Consider the following 11,545-nt stretch of genomic DNA (forward strand, 5'->3'; position numbering starts at 1 on the left):
TTTCTCTCCCATCACTGTGCACTGTACAATTGCTACATTGCATACTAATTCCTGGCCAATGTATACAGACAAATTCCTTTGAAATTATGGCAGCGTTGGAGTGATGTTGCAGCCATGGTGATTTGGGAATATGTGAGAGAGGAGTTATTTGGGTGATATCTTTTACTGGACCAACTGCATATAATTTTGAAATTATGAACACTGGGAGGAGCTCTCTATCATGACCACACTATGTTTAGAAAGCACCCAGGGCAGTATATGCATAGGCAGAACTAGGTGGGGGACAAGTAGGGCAGCAGTTTTGAGCACTGACTTAGAGGGGCTTCCAGTATGGCCCTCTTCCCTAGAAGTTTTTGCCAGGCAAGCACAGCCCCAAGCCCAGTCATTTCTCTGAGGGCCTGTGGGGTGGAAGGAAACACCCACCATCCAGGAGGCTTAGTCATAGGAGGCACATCCCTGTGTCCTGTAAAGATGTGGGGAGCAGCAGGAGTTGGGACAGCCAGGGCAGGTAACGTTGCTGCCCAAGTGAGGAAAGCTGAGGCAGGTAAGACTCCTCTCCCTCCCCCACCTTTCCTTCTGCCCCACTGCCAAATGTTCAGCACATTTCCCCCTCCGTCCCCTGCTCCAGGCACTTGATATGCCTCTGCTCCAGGGTTCAGATTGACATTGACATAAATAAAGGCACAGTGAAGCTGCTTTAACTGATGTAAAGCAGATGCCCCTCTGCAGCAAAAGGAATATATATGAGGCTGTGCTGGGGGCAGAAAGGCAGAAGGAAGAGCAGTTATTTTGCAAGTTGGAGGTGACTAGAGAGCTGCCATGCTCTCACCCCACCCCAATTGGATAGCACTAGTGCATGTAGAGCAAGCCTGGGGCTAAATTATGACCTCAGTTATATAGGTACAATGCCCTTGGTTAAAGAGGTTGCGCTGTTGTAACAGAGGGAAGTTGTAGACCCCAAATGGATCATGAACTCACAAGCTCCCATAAAAGAAGTTTCTCAGTGAAGTCACAGGGATATCTGGGCTGGGAGGGCTTTATTTGCATCTCGAGAGGGACATAGTGGCTTGCTCTTCTGCCTTTCTTCCATATAAAGAGCTAATGAAACATGACATTGACTTTGACTAGACGACGCCCACTCCACTTTAAGACAGAAGCATCACCTCCAGATGCTTAGATTCTGGGGGCCAAAAATAGCAAAGGTGCCATTTTTATGAGGAAGGAAAGAGACAAGAGTGCCAACAGAAAATGCTGTCATATGAGGCGCTGACTCTAGGGTAATACTGCTCTAGACTATTCCCCCCCAGCGCTTGAATGATTGTTTGGGTCAAAAACACACACACAGTTGAGGAGTGAGTGGTCATGAAACATCACTTCAAAATTTCAATTCAAATGGGATATTACTATTAAATGCAGGATACATATATCAAGTGCACTGTTTGGCTAATCGATATATCAGGACAAGGCAGAAAAACACAATAAATACTATGCAATTTCCCCCTGAAGTTCCTACGTAATCTGAAAAAGCCAGAAAGCCTACCTTGCGTTTCCTTCTAGATTTTGGTAAAACCTTTTCCGCTGGTGGGTCAATACTGTTATTCTGGTGAATGCTGGCTACTTCTTTTGCTCCAGTGCTCATTGCCAACGGCTCCTCAGGTGAACGCTCTGGAATCCTGGACAAAAGAGTCAAATCAATTTTGACCCACAGTGATTTTACCTCATCACTGTCTTTCAGAGGAGACAGGAGCTCATTCCTACCAAAAGGAACCAGGGTGTAAAATTGTTCCTCCAGCTCCTTTGCTATTTCATTACTAGTCCTGGCATTAATGGAGCCAAAGGCACTACAGCTGCTGTTGGTTTTGTTGGAGTTACTGCTCCCAGAGTCCTTCAACCTCTGGTCATTTCCAGCTGAAGCAGAGGCCACAGTCTGAGGTTTAGGGAGAGAATATTCCTCTTGTTCGGATTCTGAATCTGAATCGGAGGAAGAGGAGGATGATGAAGACTCTGTCTCGATAAATTCCCTGGATTTAGGTGCTGTTTTGCTTGGCCCCCGGGTACGTCTCTTTTCGCATGTAGTGACAGAGCGGGGCTCTTTCCTGTGCCCAGTTCTGTTGCTGCAGGGCCTGGCTTTAGGTTGCTCACAGATGTTATTTTCTAAAAATCCTTGGCTCAGGGTGAGATCCTCAGATGTATGGCAGTTCAAAGCATCTCCACCAGAGGTCTTCTCTGTCCTTCTTGGCTGTTTTTTGCAGATTGGCTTTCTCTGAGGACCGCCGTCTCCAGAAGCAGCAGCAACAGCAGCGGGAGATGATTTCTGCTTCCCTCCTTTATTGCCTGGTGCTTTATTAGCAGTTCTAGGCCTCAGCTCCTCTTTGCTGGCATTCTTAATTTCTTTGTCTCTGAGGTCTGTTTGGCAAATATCTGGTAATGTCTCACACTCCCGTCCTTCCTCCTTTATCCTGCTGTAATACTGATTACTCTCCAGTCCATGGTTATCATTTTGGCTAAGAATAGGCGTTTTGTGAGGATTAACTTTATTTAGCCATTTATCCAGTTGCCACTTGTTTGATGATGGTTGTTCAGGCTGAAAGCAAATCAAACAAAACAGTATTTAATAAAATTCCAGCTGCAAGGCATGACTTCACTGTCTGTGTCTTTATACTCTTGGTGCGCCTGGGCTCTCTACATGGTCAGAGTGCAAATAACTAAATTACAGGGATTGTATTTAAAAAAAAAATCTGGCTGTGCTATTCTTATCACACAGCTAAAGGCTTTAGCTCCCAAATTAACCATTACTTGGTACTTTGCGTTGCAAATGCAGCACCTCCAGCTCGCGGATGGAATCCGGGGGGAAAAAAGAGAAATGATGCAGAAGTCAAAAAGGTAGTTAAAGAGATATAGTACATTCTGTTGGCACGGCACATTTAAGTTTACTGTATTTATTGGGGTACCCAGTCATGAAGCTGAATCATAGTCCTCTGTTATTTATAGGAGTATTGATTTTAGGAACAGATATGAATCATGAATGTAGAGGCTGGGGGACACTGGGTGTGATGATATTTTCAGTTTGAATGAGGTTGGGAAGGAGGACAGCTACAGTGATTCATAATTCCTAAAGATGATTCATGCAGTGCTACTGGCACCAGCTTTACTGGGAAATGCTTCCAAGTTTCCAAATGAAAGAAAACATAATGCTGCTAGAAAGACAGAAAGAAGAAAAGGGTAAAATTCAGGCTAAAGAATGAAGGAAACGGCCGGGGGGGAAGAGATATGTATTCTGTGCCTTGTAATACTGCTTGAAAAATAAAAATGTTTATAGTGAATACAAGGGAAGCTTAATTGAATTATTGAGCTAACCGATTTTGGTACTATTGGTCTTCTCTGGTATACAGACACAAGATCACCCAAACATTTTGTGTGGGGAGATACTGTCAGTTACTCATTTAACACATATTGAATATCAGTTAGTTTTTTCCCCCCTGTGTTGCTGTCACAACATGATCGAGTTTTAAGAGAGCATCTAAAATATAATGGTGTTTGGACAGTGAAGAAGTGGGATAATTATGATTTCAAATGCAGCTATGGCTAAGAAAATGCAATTTCACAATAATGTGCAAGTGCTTTCTAGTGCTTCTTGCAATCAGTAATTTGAATGAAATGAAATGAGTGGGTGTGGAACAAGACTGTAAGGCATGATGGAGCAAAATAATACCTTCAATTATATCCCTGAAGTCCCACTGGAGCTGAGGTTTAGATGTTGTCTCATTTACCATGCTTTGGACTAGAGCTGGAAAAGGCCAAATTCTGACTCCACTGCAGTCAACGGGCAAAATTCATAAAGACCACAATGGGACCCAAATTTGACTCTATGTCCTATTACACTTCATATGAGTAATTCTTGTGCATGTTATGAAACCGACACAATACAATCTTCAGCTAAGTACTGCTCTCCATTTTGGTCAGGAAGAATGTGGGCTAAGGTGTCCTCTTAGTGAATCGGCCACTACCTCCTGAGTATATACTTAGTTGCCTCAAGTGCATTTTTTCAGAAACACCTCCTAGCTCCACAACAGACATCACAAATCCTCATATCATATTTCACACTATGTGTCTTCTCTGACCTGTAAAATTGAAAACATATGACCAACTTTTATCCTGAGTTCTGCACCATCAAATCCATTGAATACTGGCTCCGTGTTTTCCAAATTATAATGACTGTATTTACTTGAATACAAGATGAGGTGTCTTCCTCCATACAGAACAGGGAAACGCCCCCCTTGTCTTTTATTCACATACAAGGAAATCTCATCAAATACACTGTCTATCATTAAGCTGCTGCCAAATGCAGCATGTGCCCAGCCATGGAAACCAACTATGAAGTTGTTTTAAATGCAGCCGATGAGCATGACTATAAAACACATGACCCATATGGGGCAAACATGCTGTTGGGAACCTTTTTTATTTTTCTGTGTGGCCCTTAAAAACAACAGGCAGTTGCTCCCCCAGGAGAAAACTGGTATTAAGTCTGGAGGTACTGCAATACCAGGCTGGTACTGAGATGCCAGAACCAGCCCTGATACCCTCCCCTTGGTGCCAAAAATTCTTGATCTTAGCCAAAAGATGGAAGATGCCGATGGGAACCTACCATAAATATAAAGTCCATCTGTATAAAATATATGGTAGTGCCCATTGAGCACAGTCCCTCTCAGTGCTGACTCTCTTGCAAGTCATGGTGAGCCACCACACAGAATACATGTCAACTTCCTTTTCCATCCCACAGTTAAGCTGCATCTTTCTTTCCCAGTTCCAATGATTCCTGTTTCTTCACCAGCCTTAAATGTCTGGCAAACATTACCAAATTCAGCCCCAAACAGTTTGCCCATAATCCTTCTGTTGGTCCCCCTCCCAGTCTGTCACTTACGATTAGTGTGGCTCAGCCCACCATGAGATGGAGCTATATAAAGCTGCCCTGTGTCTCATCTGCATACAATTTTTTGGAGCATCCCAGGACTTGTGAGAAGAACACCCAGGTTCAATCATAAGTAGGGGAACATGGATCCTTTGTTAGGGGGTGGTATTTGTAGTTCATACACACACAGTCAGCAGTACTGAGCTGTGGGGTCACCATGACTTGACATGCTATTGACTCTGCTGGGGTCCAACCCAGTGTACTATATGGTAAATCATGAGCCTTTTGGCTTTGGACTAATATTATGTATAGTTTGTACTACATATAAATAGGCACAAAAGTTATGCTTAAAAGTGTGTTTATGGAGTAGTTGTACTAAAACTTGCAGCAGTTTCAAAAATGCACTATGCCTCAATTCGGGATGAACTAAGGGTGCATCTACACAAGATGCTGCAGCACTGTAGTAACACACTTATGGCACTGTAGTGTCCATTGGCAAAAACTGTGATGCTATGTCGCTGTAGCAATGTGCTCCTTCATTATAGTGTGTTGCTACAGCGACATAGTGACCAAAAATAACTGTGCACAGACGGCACAGTGCAGTATGGACTGTTACTGTATACATTTTTAAATATAGTTACTAAGCATGGGAATAGACCTATTAGGTGACAACTGCTGTGTCCACTCATAGCATCTGATGAAGTAAGCTGTTGCTTACAAAAGCTTATGCTTTTTGGATTTAGTCTATAAAGTGCAACTCTACCCTGCTTTCAGTGTTCCCTCGGCTTCTTAAGAATATGAGATACAGCTGGGAACAAGATGCTTCTATTCACAAGTTAAACATATGGTAAAGGGATATGTCATGGCAACTTTGGGGTTGTCTATACCCCAACAGTGGCAGGTTGAGGGAAGGATGAGTATGCCCCACCCAGGTTCCAATCTACTCTTGAAGTTAGCATGTGGGGCCTGTCCTAGGCCTCCTGTAGACTGAGGGGCCTGAAGCAGCCTCATTGTTGAGCTGGTAACTCTGGACTACATTAGAGGACCTGGGTGAGCAGGTGGGGCCCAGCTCCATGCTATGCCAGACACAGTTACTGTTCTTGACACTCCTGAAATCACAATATTAAATGAAACTTGGGATATTCACATAAAGTGAGACATTTAAGTTTTTACATTGCATGAGTGGGGGGAAAGGAACTGTGAACCCTAAAAGTGGTGGTGGGGGGAGAAGGTAAATATAAGGACCTCAAAGTGAAGAAAATATAATTACTTTTAAGCTAATCTCATATTTTTGGAGACCTGACATAATTTTGAATACTTTCATAGATTCATAGATGTAGGGTTGGAAGGGACCTTGTAGATCTTCTAGTCTGACCCCCTCCGTGGGCAGGAGAGAAAACTGGGCTCAAATGACTCCAGCCAGGTAAACATCGAGCCTCCTCTTACAGACCCCCAGGGTAGGAGCCATCACCGCTTTCCTTGGAAGTTGGTTCCAGATCCTAGCCGCCCTAACTGTGAAGTAGTGCCTTCTAATGTCTAGTCTAAACCTACTCTCTAGCAACTTATGGCTGTTATTCCTTGTTACTCCGGGAAGTGCTCAGGGGAACAAGGTCTCTCCCAAACCCCACTGGTTCCCCCTAGTAAGTTTATAGGTGGCCACCAGGTCCCCCCTCAGCCTTCTCTTGCGAAGGCTGAACAGGTTAAAGTCCTGTAGCCTCTTCTGATAGGGTCTGCCCTGCTGTCCCTGGATCATGCGAGTGGCCCTCCTTTGGACCCGCTCACTGCTGTCCACATCCCTCCTGAAGTGCGACGCCCAGAACTGGACGCAGTACTCCAGCTGCGGCCTGACCAGTGTTGCATAGAGGGGGAGGATCACCTCCTTGGCCCTGCTTGTGATACTTGGAGTTGGCAACATTACACTGGTTACTTTACTTCATAACTGGAAACCCTTTGTTCAATATATTTAATAGAAAAGATTTGCAGTTCAAAAATCATTTGCAGGAACAACATTGTTTTGTGATGAGGTATGATCTTGATTACCAAGAGAGAAGAGTAAAATTGATAAAAAAAAGGCAAAGTTTCCATCAATTCATTATGCTTGTCTCATTTGCAGGAATCGTCACTTATTGATGTGTGGAAAAGAACCTGCTCCATTCCTAATCCACCAGAACAAAATGACCAGTCAGCAAGTCATATGGCATCCAACTTTCAACAATTTGTTTGCTCAATGACAGACACTCCTGGAGGTGTATAGGAAGGCTACTGTAACATGCTCTGAAATGGGCACCAGTCAACCCCTTTACCCACACCTTTATTCAAGAGCTCATCAGAGAACTGGATAACAGGCTCAACATCTTTCTGATGAGCACAAATCTGGCAATCAACAAAACCAGCACCACTAACAATCCGGGGCACCTGAACTTCCCTGTAGCACCAAAATCTGCTACTTCCTATTCTAACATGTTCTTCCTATTCTAGCTCTTCCCCCCATGTGCCCAAGACATCTGGATTCCAGAATGAAGTAATAGAAAACTTAAAAAAGAGGTGAAGCAACAATCCTGTTTCTCTTCAAACTCAAATTCAGAAGATGCCCCATCCCCAAAACAAAACCTTTTAATATACGCATATGATATTTGACCTGCTGTTGAGCATTAAAGCTGGAATTTCCAGGTTCATTGTTTGTAGAAATATTAATGTATATACACAGTGAAAAAGACACAACAGCATCTGATATCTCTTCTTACAGAAAAACCATAGGTTCCATATAGACAGTTTTTGGACTTCCACACTAGGTCATATGCTGGACTTGTAAGAGCAGCAGAAAGTGGGGACATCACACATGTCCTCCTTGCCTGGATCAACTATCACCTCTTTCAGACAAATGTTAGTCCTCCCACATTCTCCTCACTTAGAAAATGAACTACCAAAACTACAGCAGCCACTAAACCTCTGAATCCTTTACAATTTTAGCATACCCTACTAGGGCAAACTCAGCTTCACAACTATAATGCCAAGGGGCCAACAAGCTGATAGAACAGTACATGTAGAATCAAGTGATACCTTGCTCAGATAAAGACAGGCCTACATATTTTGAGAAGATGAATGAAAAATACTTTGGAGGAGCCGGTTTCTCCAAGTTTACATGATCATTCTAGTCCTCACCAATATCTTTCCTATCCAAAGTCATGAGCTCCCCAGCCTGACCCAGGTTACTTAGCTCCTTTTCCTCCAGAATGCTCTTTTCCTGATTAAAGGGAATTTACCAGTCTCGGTCTGTTAGCACAGATGTGATCCTAGACACTCTTTGACTTTGATTGGCATTGGGTACTCAGGCCCTCTTTCCTTTCCATAGCAATTCTTTCCTCCCCGCTTCTTCCCTAGCAGGAACCTCCTTTTTTCACATTTGCCCTCCCCCCACCCCAGTTTCTTCCTTCCCTTTGGGTTCCTCTTCTGGCTCCTTTTAATGGTAGCAATGTTGAGACTCCATATGGAAGGGAAAGATGGAGGGACAAAAGTAGATGTCTGCAGCGGGGAACAGAAGATGGAAAGAAGAAAGTCTGAAGGAAAACGAGAAACACAGAATGGAAGAAAGAAGGAAAAGGAACAACAAGGAGAAGGGAAGAAGCAAGAACAGACCAAGAACCTTGAAAGAGAATAAAGAAAGAAGAGGATCAGAGGGAGAGATTTAGGATCAGGGAGGAATGCAAAGAAAGTAAAGTGTGAGTAAAAAATACTGAAAGTTAGGAAGGGGAGGAAAGAAAACTGTCAAGTAAAGAAGGAACAACAAAAAATGTGGGTTATGTACTGCAGTATGTTCTGGTGATTTTTGTATTTGCCTGATGGAAAATTTGGTGTCAAAATATTAATTAAAATATGTTCTAGATGTTTTATTTTTATAGCAAGGGAATGTGAAACTTCAGGATGAGAAGAGCTTGTGAGACATAGCTGTCATTGAAGGGAGGTCCGTTGTCCTGTCCTATGTCAGGAAGGAGAATAATCTGTCTGTATTTCATGTGTGTTTACAATCTCGATCCTTGAATATTTTTGCATATATTAATATGTGTTATGTTACTATGGAGTATGCAAGAGCATTTGGAGACTTACATTTAAGAAATGCATTTGCTGGTATGTCACTAAAACTCAAAATACAATATGGGCAAATGAATTTTAATATAGTTAAGGCCTGCCTATCCAGGGAGATAGCCCACAATAATTATTCTGCACTAGCTCTCTACATGGCACTTATTTTGTGCTAGCAGTGGTTTCATTTATACCACTTCAAGCCAGTGTAGAAAGTATGCTTAGTGAAGAGTAAGAGTGTTCACATTGGGAGTTAATGTGAATACCTGTTGTATTTTACATTTGTACCCAAACTTATTGTACAATAGCTTCCCTGCATTGACCAGCTGTTAGAGTCACTGTAGTGCAGGAGGCTCAGATAAGGGCTTTTGCACCATGCAAGTCAGCAGTAAAAACAGACGTCAGCATTTGTTTGGAGTCTAGAGCATATCTTCTTCCTCGCAATGCATTTCACTCCTCTAGAATCCTACAACAATAGTACATTGGTTATTTCTTTCTCTGTTGTGCAAACCTTTTCCCGTAACTTTTTCTTTCAAAATTTAATATGTCAAAAATGCAGGAAATGGCACCTGGTATTTCACAGTGCACCACAGGAGCCTCCTTGGACTTTCCCCATTACTTTTTTTTTTGTCTCCCCACAGCCTCTTTTGTTTGCTTGACTAGCTAAGGGCCGAGCTGGGTGCAATATCTTGGCTGTCACCCTGAATCAGAAAGAGCAGAAGTCCTTACCTCTGGGCTGGAGTAATGAGAGGGCTTGCTGCCGTCACTCTCACTAGAACTGCTTTCACTCTCTGAATCAGACTCTGAACTGCTCTCGGATTCACTGGAGCTGCTGCTGCTTGACCCCTTGCTGGAGAGTCCTGAGGTTCTGCTATTGGGCTGTTGCACGCCAGTGCTGCCAGCCCCAAACACAACCCACCAAGGGGGAGGAAGGGGGAGGGGGGAAAAAAACAAAACAACAACATAAAACAAACAAAAACACGCTATTTTTAGGCAGCATAAATCACAGCTGTCTAAATGTTTGCAACCTAGGCTTTTCGGTTACAAAAGTGGTCAGATGGGTTGAAAATTACATTATTTTAATTGCAGAGGGGGGTGATCAGGTGAGGGGAGGGGGAATCAGATTTCAATGTTAATACCATGCTAACATTAATACATCACCCCTAGCATTTCTTTGCTTTATGAGAGAGGATCAGGTTTTCGTTTCAGGTTACTTTTGCATATTTAAGAGAAACTGTAGGATATATTTCCAAGTCAGACAGTAGAAACGTTGGAAATCTTTTGGAAAACCTGGGCTACAGAAAACTTGGGACAGAGAAAACTTTGAAAAGACTGGAATGCAGAAAATAGTCTCATAATATCTACTGTATAGTCATTACTATCATAAAGAGAAAGCAGGGGGGTCATAAATTGGGATATGGTTCATAATATTGGCCATTTCCAACAAAATAAAATAAAATAAAAAAGGTACAATAACTTCTGGTGGCCCTTTTTATGTGTATTGTATTGGCAAAGTAAATATGATTTAGTTAGCTATATGTGCCATATTCACATTGAAATCTGCAAGAACTAAGGCTCCTGTCCTGAAAACACTTAAGCATGTACTTACCATTATTCACATGGAGCAGTCCTATGTAAGTCAATAGGACTACTCACTTTAAAAGCTGAGCATGTGCTTAAGTGTTTTCTGAATCAGGCCTTTACAGAAACAGAAAAACATAATGTTTCCATTCCATAAGTAACTAACTGACTGCAAATATTAAGACATCCCACAGTCATAAACATTTGAGTTTTAAATGACCAATTATCTAGCCTGTTTCCCAGGTTTTGGAATATTGTTGTTTATAGTACATTACATTTTTTGTGATTTATCCAGTCTGTTTTAAATAACTCAAATGAATGGGACTTTCACCTCTACCCATGGGAAACTACTCTGTAATCTAACGGACTACATTGCCAGAAGATTTCCCCCAAAATTTGGACTAAATTTGTCCTTTTGTAATTTATTATGCTTATTTATTATTTCATCCCATTACTCATTATCATTACCCTACATTATTCCCCCTTGCCTTCAAATATTTGAAGCTTGCTATTCAGTCCCCTTGGCAGTAATTTCTCAGCCATGCTATACATGTTTAGCTCTTCTGATCTTCCCTTGTAAGTCAATACCTCCAGGCTATGGGTCATTTTTATGGCTCTTTTCTGAACTTTTTCCAATTTGTCTATAACTTTCTGATAATGGGATGCTCAAGAGTGAAGGCAGTTCTACAGCTGTGTTTTCACTAGAGCCGTACAACGAAGGACCATTATCTTCCTGGTCCTATAGCTTCTGCATTTGAATACCAACATTACACTGATGTTTTGGCTCTAATGTCATATTGTAAACTCACATATAGTTTGGTGTCTGAATGCTAAGTGGTCTCTTTCAGCATTAGTGCTTCCTGATGCCTCCAGTGAATATCTACCCTTTGTATTATTTCCCTTCAGATATATTTTCACACTGAGTCACATTTTGTTACTTGCTGCCCATGTTTCCAGTTCTTTTTGATTTATTTC

General features: G+C 42.2%; 1 protein-coding gene across 1 annotated transcript in view; it reads right to left on the reverse strand.

Moving 5' to 3' along the window:
* The window catches only part of AFF3 (AF4/FMR2 family member 3), a 57,087-nt gene extending 54,951 nt beyond the window's left edge, over positions 1-2,136 (reverse strand). Inside the window, exon 1 of the mRNA XM_025207217.1 lies at positions 1,541-2,136. Coding sequence (XP_025063002.1) covers positions 1,541-1,639 — 99 coding nt within the window. The 5' untranslated portion in view covers positions 1,640-2,136. The remainder of the gene's footprint in view (positions 1-1,540) is intronic.
* Between the last annotated feature and the right edge of the window lie 9,409 nt (positions 2,137-11,545).

The sequence above is a fragment of the Alligator sinensis genome, unplaced genomic scaffold (genome assembly GCF_000455745.1).
Source record: "Alligator sinensis unplaced genomic scaffold, ASM45574v1 scaffold144_4, whole genome shotgun sequence".
In the NCBI taxonomy this organism is placed as follows: domain Eukaryota; kingdom Metazoa; phylum Chordata; order Crocodylia; family Alligatoridae; genus Alligator; species Alligator sinensis.